Consider the following 14,250-nt stretch of genomic DNA (forward strand, 5'->3'; position numbering starts at 1 on the left):
TGTCTCAGGAGCTTGAATCCTTAAGGTTGGTTATCAGTCATGCTCTCACTGAATATGAATACAGCATTGTATTTGTTTTAGTTCTCCCCAAAGGCAACAGAAATACTCTTCTTTTCATCATATTTTTCCACTGGTGGTCGTGAGCCAACATCATTGCAAAGCTTCTTTTGTTCTTAGCATACTTAAAACCCAGCCTTTTGACCTGTCATCTTTTGCCCTGCTGGTTGCAGATATTTTTTTTCCTTGGTATCTTTAACTTGCTTATGTAGTGAATAACAACAAACATGGATACACTGCGCAATGGCGATATGTGTTATTTGCCTTGCATTTCAAAACTGGTTTTTGTTTCGGGAATGCTGTTTAGCAGCACTTGGGTGTTGGTGATAAGTTGGCTCACTTTCTCTTATGTTAATCATGTAATACCTCCCAGGTTGCTGCTCTGTCACCTGATGTTTTCCAGGCTAAGCTGTAACTTCATGAAAAACTGTTAGATAACTTCATGTGTATATTTTCATCTTTGATTGCTATGTAAGCAATGTATGTCAGTGCATTTAGGGAATTTGGTGATTGAGCAATCTGTAGATGGCACTGCAGAAGTTACCAAACTAGCAAAACACAACTTGGACTCCTTTCCAATACTTTGCCCTCCTCACCTCTGTTTGCACAGGAGCATGGTCTGCTGCAGCTTCAAGAAGGAGCATCATCATACAGCTTTAGGTCGGTGCTGTGTACCATGCTGTTGCTTTGCTATCATACTTTCATGACCTTTGTGTTAGGTAAGATTGTTTATAATAACTCTTGGATTTGATTAGTTCTTGTGGGACACGGAGGGGGAAAAAGATGATTCCGTCACCTGTTTGTTGGTGAATAGTTTGTTCATGACCAGATTAAACATAACTCATTCACGAGTAATTTTACAGTAGTGGTCATAACTGAAGGGAGTGTCTTAATCTTCAAGATGGAGATTTGTTTAACACATAAGAAGGGAAATGATGGGGATAGCAAAGGAAATTGTGAGAACTAAATCTGTCTTTAGTAGTCAGGTGCAATATTTGGGAGGTTAAAATAATGGCTGTAAGTGATGGCTTCCTTAATACTTTGTTCATGTTTATATGTCATCCCTCAATTTTTTGGGAGGTGATACCTTCTCGCTGAGACATACTTACCTGTTATCTCCTGCTAAAGCGTTTTACAAAACGTGTTTGTCTATGCATAAGTGAGTTTTCAAGTCAGTAAGCATGATGTTGTTCAGGTCTTCCCACCTGCTGACTTAGTGCAATACCAACCTGTATTTATGCCTTACTTGTCAGGGAGAGGAACTTACCTATTGGCCAGATGAGAATGGTTAATCAGTAGCTTGCATTCCTGTTCTTTTTTCTTTTTTCTTACTGTTTTTATCACTTGCATTTTTATGCATTCTAGGGACAGGAAAAGGAAATGTTGAGGAGGCAGAAAGACTACTTAAGCCTTACTTGGCTCGCTATCCAAAGGTAAAATGAATCATAATTTAGTTTGGTGTGATCGTTTAATGTTTTCTTGCCAAATAACAAAGATCTAGACTGTGTGGTCAGCTTGAAAACTGTTATAGAATACTTGTATTTTTATTATTATTTATTACAGGGAGCCATATTCCTGTTTTTTGCAGGCAGGATAGAAACACTAAAGGGTAATATTGATGCGGTAAGTAATCCTTTTGCTCTTGGGAAAGTTATGTTTCAGAAGCTTTAGAAAAACTCCTCTGGGAGCAATGTTTCCTTTTTTGGCTTATGCTTCCTGTGGCTTTGGCCTTATATGTAATTTATAGTTTATGAATTACAAATAGGAATTTTGAAAACTATTTTGACTGGCTTGTTTGACCAGCTTATTTTGCTACTCTTCTGAATTTCTCATGATAATCTGGTCTATCAGTATTAATGACATGGTTTTCTCGTTGTCTTTCCTATCCTGAAGAAAGCTGTAGCTTTAATAACATCCAGTGGTAATCATTTGCCTTCAGTCTGAGTGGAGAGCCATACAAGACTTGAGAGAATTAGGGAGGTGAAAAATGCCTGTCCAAAGTACTCTGAGACAGAGTATCGGCTGGTGTGCAGCGTGGTCGCTCCCTTGAAATCTGTGGGGCTGCAGCAATAAATGTCAGCTGAGCATTTGTCCTCTGACTTTAGTTTCCTAATTTCCCTAGACACAAACTTTCATTTTGCCTATGCTTAGAACTTAATATAGCTTCCAGGAATGGGGAGCTCTGTGGCAGGGGTAAGCTTGCTTAACACCAGGATGACTGTGGAGCCAAGAATCTTTTGCGTGAATCCAACAAACATGATTTTGGGGAATACTGGGATGTTAATAATTTGGAAATTGCAGGAGCTGTGCCAGCAGATCATGGAGTGCCAGTGCCTATTATGGCACTGGTGTATGAGCATTTACACATGATTAAGGCAGTGTTTGGAAATCTCTTTGTTCAGGCAGTTAATAGATATGAAGAATGTTGCGAGGCTCAGCAATATTGGAAGCAGTTTCATCACATGTGTTACTGGGAGCTCATGTGGTGCTTCACCTACAAGCGCCAGTGGAAGATGGCTTTCTTCTACGCAGACCTGCTAAGCAAAGAAAACACTTGGTCAAAGGTAAGTTAAGCAGAACAGGAGACTGGAAGGCCCTGTAGTGTCTATTAACTTTCAATCAGATTGAGTTGACTTTTTGTAGCTTTGAAGCTTTTGTAGCTTTGAAGATTAAGATTGTAGAACAAAACCTGGTCTGCTGTGGCTCTTCTAGAACAATGTGTATTGCAGACATTCAAATCTGAACAGATTGTGGGCAAACAAAAATCTTTTGGGCCTGACTTGTAGATGAAGAACAGCTTGTTAAAGATGTTCTGCTGTGTATTGACTGGTTGTGTCATCAACACATTGTAATTAATGGCACAAGTTGCTATTTCTTTCATTACATCATGGATATAAGCTCATTTGGCGGTGAGTGAGGTTAGCCATGATAGTGCCTCCAGGATAATAAATCTAATTAGAAGAGGTGCCTTGCCCCATGCATCCGAAAGGGAGAAGCTCTTCCATCTAGAACCCTCCTGGTAGCTTTCCTCCCTTCATCTTCCCCTGAGCCCCAGGGAAATCTGTCAGAAGGGATTAAGTCTGGCCAGGGCAGGGTTGGTGGTGGTTGGTTGGAGGTTTGTTTCTTCTTAATGTGATCAGGCTATGTGTGAGGAGGATATCTCTCTGTTTTTTTCTACTACACATTGTATGTATTGGCCAGGTAGAACAAAAGCCTACATAAGGTGAGAGCAACTCTCTCTGTGCTCCCACGCAGTATGGATTCCCAGGGGATTCCAGCAACATGTTCAGCAGGTCCATTAGTCTGAGTGGCTCCCACAGCCAGGAGAGCACCACCTGGCTTAAAAGCTTTAATATTCTGAAATGCTGTGGGATTAATATTAACATGTGTCCTTTTAAACTGTGTGTAGATTTTTATACTATGTTGCAGGGGCCTTAGAGAAGTGGAGAAGATGCTTCCTATGCATCTTCTCTGTAATGTAATCTACAGTGCAACAAGACAGTAGCAAAGTAGTAACTACGTGAGCTAAATGAAAGATGGCCATGTATATGCAGTTAGATTCCAGTGTAAATAAATAATCACAGCTTAAAATAGTCTGAAAAACACCTGAAACTTACGGTTACTATAGACTCCTTAAAGTGGTAACCAAGAACTCACCAACTGTTATTCTCTGCCGTTGCAAGAGTTGTAACATCCTCTGCTGTTTTGCTTTCCTGGGTTGCTGAATTTATGATTGCTCAGGAACCCCTATGAAATCAATACTTTTCATAATCTGAAAACATAAAACCCTTCATAGAATCATCATAGGATCATAGAATGGTTTGGGTTGGAACGGACCTTAAAAGATCATCTAGTTCCAACACTGTCCACTAGACCAGGTTGCTCCAAGCCCCATCCATCTTGGCCTTGAACACTTCCAGGGATGGGGCATCCACAGCTGCTCTGGGCAGCCTGTGCCAGTGGCTCACCACCCTCACAGTAAAGAATTTCTTCCTAATATCTCATCTAAATCTCCCCTCTTTCAGTTTGAAGCCGTTCCCCCTTGTCCTATTGCTACATGCCCTTGTAAAATGTCCCTCTCCAGCTTTCCTGTAGCCCCCCTTTAGGTGCTGGAAGGCTGTAAGGTGAGCCTTCTTTTCTCCAGGCTGAACAACCCCAACTCTCAGCCTGTCTGCACAGGAGAGCTGCTCCAGCCTCTGATCATCTTTGTGGCCTCCTCTGGACTCGCTCCAACAGGTCCATGTCCCTCTTATTGGGGCCCCAGAGCTGAATGCAGCACGGCAGGTGGAGTCTCAAGAGAGCAGAATAGAAGGGCAGAATCACCTCCCTTGACCTGCTGGTCACACTTCTTTTGATGCAGCCCAGGATTCTTCACCAGACTGCCACGACTTCTCAAATATGATGGATAGTGGCTTAGCCGCTTCATCCACCAGTTCCCTCGGGACCCACAGCCAGATCTCACTGGGCTCCCATGGACTGTGCACCTTCAGGTTCCTTAGATGGTCTCAAACCTGATCTCCTACAGTGGGCAGCTCTACATTCTCCCAGTCCCTGCCTTTGCCTTGGGCAGTGTGGCTGGAGCACTTGCTGGTGAAGACTGAGGCAAAGAAGTCTTTGAGTACCTCAGCCTTCTCCATGTCCCGGGTAACCAGGTCTCCTGTTTCCTTCTGGAGAAGGCCTACATTCTCCCTAGTCTTCCCTTTATCACCAGCATACCTGTAGAAGCTTTTCTTTCCCTTGACGTCCCTGGCCAGATTTAATTCTCTCAGGGCTCTGGCTTTACTAACCTGGTCACCGGCTGCTTGGACAGTTTCTCTGTATTCTTCCCAGGCTGCCTGTCCTTGCTTCCACCCTCTGTAGGCTTCCTTTTTGTGTCTGATTTTGTCCAGGAGCTCCCTGTTCATCCATGCCTCTTTGCTTTTTTTCCCAACTTCCTCTTTGTTGGGATGCCTCGCTCCTGAGCTTGGAGGAGGTGATCCTTTAATATTAACCAGCTTTCTTGGGTGCCTCTTCCCTCCAGGACAGCAACTGCTTTCTAGAACCTGGTATTTGAGACATGCTGCCAAATTGTGACTGGACACATAAACTATAAAGTAGTATTTTTTTTTTCTCTGAGCATGACTTTTTCATAAGTTGTCTTGCATGTATTCCTGAGAGTGATAAAAATTCACTTTACACAAGCACAACATTTGTTCTTGGAATTTAGACATAAACTATAAACCGATACAAAGTAAACAAGTTATTTATAAAAAAAAAAATACACTCCATGTTCTAAAGTACATATTTCCCGCTTAAAATTTTGTAAGATTATGTCTGTTTATGAGCAAAAGCAGGAAATTCTTCCTCTTTGTTGCTGTTTTGTGCTTTATATCAATAATGGTGATGCTGTAAATTCATTTTTCTGTATAGATATTCTTGATTGCATTTGCAGGCCACTTATATTTACATGAAAGCTGCTTATCTCAGTATGTTTGGACCAGATGACTGCAGTCCTTTTGGAGACAGCAAAGTTGAATTATTTAGGTAATGTTTGCTAACTCCCAGTTACAACAGTTTCCTGTCTCTTCACGTCACAGTGTTGGGGGAAGAGAGGCAAAATAATTAATTGTGCCGTTTGGAAGATCTGCGCAAATAGCATTGGATTGATAAGAAATTGCAGAATGAAACACTTAGACCAAAGTGGAGCCTGAGTGCAGACAGCAGATTTCTCCTGGCCTGGAAGTACTTTAGGGGTAGGATATTAGGTCTGTCAGCCATACAGTGGCTGCTGCTGTTGCATGTAATATTCACATTCTTTTGCAGTTGTTTTCTTTAATCAAAATGGCATGTAAGGTATGAAAGCCTTCAATGGATTATGCGACAAGATGTGTGCCTCCTTAGTGGAGACATCAGTACGACTTGATTCTTGGGGTTTGAGTCTGAGAGGAATATGGAATAGTTAAATGTGCAAGTGAATATATGCATTATCAACACAGTGCGTTAACCTGATTTTAATGTTTAAGCTCAAAAATGACTAAACCTTGCTGAGGAAAAGAAAATGTATTGCTTTGGGTTTTACAGGTTTTCTACTAAGTATCACTTTTTTATGTGCTTACATTATATTGATACTTTTTCAGGTTCTCCATATCTTATGTAATCATTACAAGCAAAATTCACTGGATTTGGAATCCATTACAAAGTGAATAGGTTTGGGTTTGGGGAGAATGAGAGGCAAGGTAGCTTGCCTCTTTCTTAGTCTGTGATGAGACATGGGCCCTTTGTAAGTTAGGTGCATCATCTAATTTTCTCCTTGGGTGGGGAGGAGTCCCTCTTCCTCCTGCTTGATTAAAGAGGAAGCCTAGAGATATGCGTGCCCTGCATAAAGACAGCTTTTGTGAATATGTATTGCTTAGCTTCCCCAGAGGTAGCAATAGCTCAGTGTGTAACAGCTTTTTTAGATTCTCTTTGATATTTTTTAAGTTTTAATGTTTGGTTTTTTTCCCAGAGGTTCACAGAGGGAAAAATTCTTAACGTTTTCCTTTCAACTTTCAGGATTGTTCCCAGTTTGAAACTGAAAATTGCAGGGAAGTCTCTGCCTACAGAAAAGTTTGCAATTCGGAAGGCTCGACGGTATCTTTCTTCAAACCCCATCCCTTTGCCTGTTCCACCTTTGGTAAGTTAGAAATATCTCCCCCCTCCCTGCCCTTATTAACATTTTTTTAATATATGGAAATAAACCCGAGATAATTGGAATAGTATCTTTCCGTGTTTCTAAGGTAAAACCTCTGCAGGAGACTGGAATGTTCCCAAAGCAAAGCCAAATGAATGCGAGGAATGCTGTAAAACTGGGGCATGCACCAGCCACAGGGAACTAAGCCAGTTGTTTGTGACACGTAAATGTGTTGCATGTGTAACTCATTATTCCGGTTACAGACTAGCATGCTCCTAACAGCTTTCTTTTGATTCCCTTTGGAGGAACTTTGCCCTAGGTCTCTTCTGTCATGTGTCATTTACTGAGACTACTAAAAGAAGATTTCAAGGTACAAGTTACAGGGGGGAGGGGGCAATCAAGGAAACAATACAGGAATTGGGGACTGCATGTAAGCATCTATTGAATGTGCCCCTGAATGCTTGCAATTTGGTGCTCTCCGGAGCAACTCATGGGTGCCGGTTGAAACAAACAAATCCTTTAGCCACTCCAGAAAACCATTGCATGCTTTGATTCTTTTTTTTTTTTTTTTTTTTTTTTCTCTCTTTTTTGCCTGTAATGCTGGCCAGTTCCCTGTGGCCAGATGAGAACAGCTGCATAAGGCACCCGTTGCCTCACTCGTGGTGCACTTACAAAAATCTGTCTGCAGAGAACACCTCAAAGAACACGAAAGCATTTGGGGTCCAGAGGTTTGCCAAGTGCAGTGGTGTTAGCATTTGCAGTGCTTTGAGATGTTGTGTTTGAGAAACAGTTGGATAATTAGTAAAAACTCTTTTAAGAAAACGCCTGAACAAGGAGAGCCTCTTGGAGACACCAGCGAGTAGTCATTTCTCAGCCCACCAGCTGAGTATGTGACACAGCGCTGCTCGAAGAGATATAGTTGTTACAGCGCAGCGTGAGTATTCGCTGGGGACCGCTTTCCACTAAGTCTTAAGACTGAAATGACAGAAATAATTAGGTTACTTTGATTTGCCTTTCAGGTTTCAGAGACTGTAGAGCGTAACACGCCTGGGGTTTGGCTGGGCTGTTCTGGTGGGATTTTAGCAGAAGAGGTTTCTGTCCTTGGAGGGCCGGGCGTGGCGTCCTTGGGTCCTGCTGCAGTTGCATTCCTGAGGCAGCAGATGCCGCAGCTCAACAGTGAAAAGCACTCCGAGGGTGTGGGGCTGGATGCAGAATCTCATCCCTAGGATCTTCCTTTTCCTTGTAAAGATACTTGCTGGGAGAGGCGAGTCCTCCAGCAAGCCTTAGCTCAGGGATTTAGCCTGGAATAAATGTGGTTTGGATACTTCTCTTTCAAGACCCTGTTAACAAATCTGCGCAAAGTACAGGAGTTCTGCCCAGGTTTTCCAATCAATCGAGAGCAGGCGGTGAAAGCAACGGTGACTGGGGACAACATGCTGTTGCATCTATTCTAACCTGACAGCTTTTTGTACTGTAGTTCCAGAAGTCAGTTATTCTATCCAGAAATTTTATCGAAAAGCGTTAAATTATCAAGTACAGACTAGGCTATATAAATAAATGGAATAACTTGTCATGAGGACCAGCTGTAAGTCTATGTAGTGTTTCCATCTTTAACTGTGTGATTGCTAGTGGCAATGGTCACATTTTGTCTGGTGATATACTCTGAGAGAACCCTAATAATAAATAGGAATTAAACCAATACCTTTTAATAAAATTTACTTTATGAACAGTTGAACAAGAAAGACGTAACTTCCTATGGGAACATCAGACAAACCTGAGAAATTTAAGGGGTTTACAGTTTGGTTCTAAAATTCTGTTGGTTTGTGTGAAGTTTGGCTTAAAGTGTAGGGGGTTTGGTTTTCTTTTTGTTTTGTTTTGTTACCTGAGTGCTCATATTTTTTCTGCGGAAGCAATACATTGTAGTTAATTATAGTTATTACTGCTCTGGTAGGATAGAACTGGAAAACAAGAGGAGACCTTAATCAAGGGACGGTTAGCCATGTGCCATGAATGTTCTAAGTCTGGTTTATTGGCACTTGCCTTGATTTATAACTGAGATTGTGTTTGCGTTCTGTGCAAGCAATCTTCCTTGCATTGTGTGTAGTAATTGGCTCTTTAGTTGTCTTCCAGGGCTAATTTGTTCTGAAAACCATTGTAACAGGTTTTCAGTTGCAATGAAAATATATGTTTTGACAAACTGACTGTTTATTTAAGGAGTCTGTACCTTTTTCATCATACAGAGATAAACTAAAGTATTTGATAACCACATTTATCCAGTATTGTAACTAATGATGCTGTCATTTCTTCCTGACCCTAGGAAATGATGTATATCTGGAATGGCTATGCTGTAATTGGAAAATGTCCCAACTTAACAGAAGGCATGTTGGAGACTTTAATTGAAGCAGAAGAAGCACTGGCAAGAAGTAGAGGTAATCAGTGATAGGGTTTAAACAGGTATTTTACAGTGCAATAGCTAAAGATATTATCTATGAATAGAGACACTCATTAGTAAAGTTAATCTGATCGTAGGAGGAACATAGATAATGAAACCATGAACTGTTTATGCAGATAGGAATATTTTTCCTTTTCAATATAGCAAGAACTTACAATTCTAGCAAGTGATTTTCCATCCACACACGTGTATTAGTAATAGTTTGTGACATGTATTAAAGGACTGTTTATTTTGGTAGCTCAAAATCAGCATATGCATTGGCTTGGTTACTTGGATCATGAAGCTTTGTTATTCTCAGATATATTGTGGGTTTGAAGGATATCTAGAATGGTCGGTCTTGTGTTTTAAAACTTCTGTCATTTTATGATGTGACCTTGGGCTGAGTGGTATTTGTGTGTCAACAGTGTGCTGGGACATCAACAGTAGAAAGCTGGGACATCAGGGATGGGCTTTCTTTGCACTGTGAATGAGCATAAGAGAGTATTGAACTGGAACAGGCTCTGCTATCACTGTCAGTCTGTTAATTAGCCATCCCTGAGAAGGTTGAATCGATGTTTATTTCTTGCCAGTCTTTCCCAGCTCCTACGGGAGTGCAACCAGTCTGCACAGTTTTTCTCACAAAGTTTTCCCTTACTAAATATTTGATCTTGTTATTATATACTACCTTCCTGCAAAAGAATCAAGCCCCTGTTGACAAAGGAATATGGGCTAAGTCACTGCATTGCAGTCTTTTCGAGGACCTTGGTCTTCCTATGCTCATTGAGTTACACAAGATTTGAAAGAGTTGCTTGAAAGACTGGCTAAAGCTATCTCTTTTTTAATGAATGGAAAAAGAGAATAGAAAAGTATTTTCAGTGCAGGTGACATCTTAGAAGGCTTTTGACCCTTTCACCTTCTTCATCACCCATTGTGTTACATTATTTTGAATAAGTGAATTATTTCTCTGTTCCCTTTTTTTCTTAGTTGGTAAATTGTGGATAAGGCTGGCTTCGTTCAGAGATTTGTAGAAGCTGATTCATGTTTATAAAACACTATGAGCACATGTAATCGAAAAGTGAGATATATGTTAAACACACCAACAATCTAAAGTATTACCTGTTCCAAATAGTGACTTGCTGTTTCCAGGCATCATACTTTCCTTGAGCTTCCATGACAGTGCTTAGAGCTAAACTATTGTATTTTCTCTGTATTACTGTTACATGCAAGAATCTAACACTGTAAGGTTATGAATCTGACGATGTGTGGTGTAAAAGGAAGTCTGTTAGTTGAAGTAACATCTAGAAGTACAGTTACGCCTATCAGATTTCCGTCGAGGATAGGTCCCTAAACGTTTGGTTATACAATCCAGGGCAGTTCATAACATATGTTACAAGTAGAGGAAATACACGCGTGTGAACGTGTTCTTGGGACAGAAGTCCAGAGGAGACAACTGATCTGCTCTTCATTTTATTCTTATGAAATAATTCTTCTGTGGCCCTGAGTCATCTCACTGTGCACATACATAGTGTGTCAACTTTTGTCCTCTTCCCTCTATGTCAGTTTGCCGCATAGTCTTTGGGCATCTTCCCTGGGATTTGCTTTGGTGACACATGTATGTAGGGGCCTGTGTGGGACTTAGCAGTAAAAGTGACTCCAGTTGTAGGACCAAGGCCTCCAACTGCATAGTCCAAAGGGAAACAGCTGTTTCATGCAGTATGTGTCAGCATTTGAACAGCTGGAAGATCCAGGTGAGGTTTAGAGTAGTGAGAACAGGGTAACATTTAATAGCCCAAGACATCGTATCACGCATTTGGCAGAAATTCTTTTTAGTTAGTATTTCATGAATTGGCAATGAGCAAGCAAGCTGAAGATTTTGCTTGTAAACTTTAAGGCTAAGCTGCCCTTATGGAACAGCTATGAAAAAGCCACATGTTTTCTTTGAAATGTATTATGCACAAAATTTCTGATGGAGAAAGGGTGTTGACAGGAATGACTTTGAACTAGGCACTGCTAAGGCTGGTAGGACTCTGGGCACTCATAAGCATAAACTCAAAAGAGGTGAAAAGAAGGTATGTTAAGAAGATGAGGGGATGTGAGGTGCAGGTAGCAAAGCTTGGCATGTTTTTGTCCAGCCAAGCAAAGGTGGAGAAGTGATAAAACACTTGCATACAAATAGGTCACGTGACGAGAAGTCAGGGAAAGAGAAGAACTATACATACTAAAGGGCAATAAAGGCATAAGATTAAGAGGTTTGTGTACTGTGTTCCAAAAAATGAATTGTGCTCACATCTACCTATGTAAAAGTTTCCCTATAGGGAGGGAAGTCTCTGCTGCTCTAAAGCGTGCCGTTTTCTTCATCTTGCAGCTACAGAATTACTAGCAGATGACCAGTGTGTGATAAAACTGTTAAAGGGCTTATGCCTCAAGCATTTGGGCAAGATCTCTGAAGCGGAAGACCATTTTAATTACATTTATTTAAAGTAAGTTTTTGTACCTGGCATATGGGAGAACTCTTGAATTTCTTACTAACTCTTCCTTTCAAGTAAGACGAGATGCAACTGTAATATGAATAGAAGGGAGAGGACTGCAGTGTCTTTAGTATTTATTTCAGTTGCTTTGATATCAAGGAATTGCCATTTTAATTGCCAGTGTTGTTAGCCATGTATGGAAGAAGAATTGCGTATCTGCACTGTTAACTGAGGTATCTTCTTCTTGGGGGACTATAGGTGCATAAAATTTTTGAAATACCACTTCTCTCTTTTCATCCCCTTCCTCTTACCAGACATGAAGAAGCTGTACCCAAAAAGCCAAATGCAGTCTGCAGAGACAGGTGGCAGCATGATTATACTTGGAACTTCTATACATCATGCAATGAATGGCATCTCTTTTTGTCAATTCACGTGGATAGAGCTCATAATGTTGTCATCTTTTCTACTACTTCCGTGTTAACAAACGCAATGTTTTGTAATACTGAGAAATAACATGTTGTGTAGGATGGTTATTTAATGTGTATTTTGCATAACCTGGAAGGTAGCTTTTGGAAGAGAACATGACAAGTGTCGCAACAGAGATTGATTGCTCCTTCTGATCTTAGCTAATCTCCTATTTATTTGTGTTTGGGGCTGTTAAATGAGGGAAACATATAATTTCAAGATCTTGAGGCTATTTCTTTTCCAATGCAGTGAGAAGAAGATAAAATATGACCATTATCTAATTCCAAATGCCTTGCTGGAGCTGGCGATACTTTATCTAGACCAGGATAGAAGAGAAGAAGCGACAAAACTACTGGAAAGAGCAAAGTAAGCAAGTAAAAAGCCTGTGCTGATGTCTGATGGGTATTTTATGGTATTTTACTGGTTAGCGGGAAGCACAAACATTTCATTAATGTCATGGAAGCATGCATGCGTTAGTTTTGGTTTGGGCCTTTCTAGTGGTAGGCATTATCTGATCAGTCAGCCTGTGACTTACCCATTCATTCTGATAAGAGAAAAAAAAAATTTAAGATGTTAATAGGATGTCAAAGGCTTCAGTAAGAAATAACCCATGTGTAACAAAATGTAATAAACTTTGTAGTCTATTTACTTATTCATAAAAGATGTCTTAAATTAAATCAAAGCCCTGTGTTACGGCTAAAATAGCATTACTCAGATTGGTGGCTAGCAGTGCTGTTTTCTTTCCGTGATGAAATACATTTAAGGTAATGCTTCGGGTTGCATTTAGTATCTTGGTGTTGTTTCATCTGCAGCTGAAAGGCAACTGAAACACCTGCTTTTACTTTTTTGTGTGATCAATTTTTCTAGCAAAGGAGATTTATCAGGAATAATTGGACTTGACTGTGTATGTTCTTTATTACAAAATTACTAAATACGGGGTTTGCCTCTGTCCGAGCCCTTAATTCTCTGCAGAGCCAAAATTTCAGGGGCAGGGGAGGAATCCAAACCAAACAATCCTCGCCCTCTTCAAGCATCCTGCAGCAGGGTGGTTCACCTCTCTGCCTGGATCCTGAATGGGTCCAGATGTCTGCGTCTTTCCAAGTCAGAGAGTCACACCGGTCACTGCCGCAGGTGTGAGCAGCTACAAAACTGACGTCTGGCCCAAAGTTTTGGAGGGGTCAGATGAAGTCTGTGTGTTGAGCTTTACTCCAAGTCAGTCCACTGTGTAAGACAGAGTGGTGAAATCAGCCTACCGAAGATTATGCCAAAAGCCTGTCAACACAAAAATTAAAATATTGCAATTCTTAATCTCTTAGGCTTGTGAGCCTGGTTCTCTGTAGACTTGTGGAAGATACTAAGAGAAAAATTGCATTAGCAAAATGCAGTGGAAAGTGTTTCAATTGGTTTCACATTCCTTAAATCACGCCTCTCCTCCTGTCCTCATTTCCTTTCTTCAAACCTCTCTTAAGAAGAGATCTAGAAATTAATGACTCAGAGCTGCTCATTCCAGCTGGTACTTGTGTTACTTGCTGCTCAGCCGTTGCACCTTTCCCCTGACAGCTCTGTGTGGTCACAGGCCCCCTCGAGGGAAGGTGTTTGGCTTAAATAAGTGCACCAGCAGACAGCAGCTCTTAAAAAATTGTTACTCAGTTTATGAAAAGCTAATACTCAGGCCTGCTGTGCTCAGGGAACTCATGGAAACTGTAATGATACACAAAAAAACCGCACCGCACACACCACCACCCCTCTTTTCAATCAGTCATAAAACAAAAGTGCAGTCCTTTACATTTCCACCTGTAGCTGTTACGCTGCATTAAAATGCTCGGGGTTTATAAGCTTTCAGCTAAAAATGCTGAATGTCTTTGCAGCCACCAGAGGGAGAGCACATTGTCTGCGCTGGGTGTCAGGGCTACAGAATGATGTGTGCAATTGGCAGGAGCGCAGGCGAGCACTTGGCTTGTGCATGACGCTTGATTTGCTTGACCTAAATCCACATGCTGCTGCTGGTTTGAATGTTTCGACTCTGGGAGAAAGAGTGGAATGAGATGAGAAACGGTTTTGGCTTGGTCATGCGTGGAAATATTTCTCTTTGTACAACTTTAAGGTACAAGCAAGAATATCAGCCTACTGATGAGAAATACAATATCTGCATGATAAAAATCTACTTAATCTAAAGAAAA

The 14,250-nt window shown here is 41.0% G+C and overlaps 1 protein-coding gene across 3 annotated transcripts in view; it reads left to right on the forward strand.

Annotated features, from left to right (window-relative positions):
• TTC39A (tetratricopeptide repeat domain 39A) overlaps positions 1-14,250 on the forward strand; it is a 54,378-nt gene that overhangs the window by 33,031 nt on the left and 7,097 nt on the right. For all 3 annotated transcript variants that reach the window (XM_056356721.1, XM_056356719.1, XM_056356720.1), the window contains exons 9-17: positions 668-776; positions 1,423-1,490; positions 1,621-1,680; positions 2,460-2,621; positions 5,489-5,580; positions 6,589-6,709; positions 9,024-9,135; positions 11,503-11,617; positions 12,320-12,436. In XM_056356721.1, coding sequence (XP_056212696.1) covers positions 668-776; positions 1,423-1,490; positions 1,621-1,680; positions 2,460-2,621; positions 5,489-5,580; positions 6,589-6,709; positions 9,024-9,135; positions 11,503-11,617; positions 12,320-12,436 — 956 coding nt within the window. The remainder of the gene's footprint in view (positions 1-667; positions 777-1,422; positions 1,491-1,620; positions 1,681-2,459; positions 2,622-5,488; positions 5,581-6,588; positions 6,710-9,023; positions 9,136-11,502; positions 11,618-12,319; positions 12,437-14,250) is intronic.

The sequence above is a fragment of the Falco biarmicus genome, chromosome 11 (assembly GCF_023638135.1).
Source record: "Falco biarmicus isolate bFalBia1 chromosome 11, bFalBia1.pri, whole genome shotgun sequence".
NCBI lineage: Eukaryota > Metazoa > Chordata > Aves > Falconiformes > Falconidae > Falco > Falco biarmicus.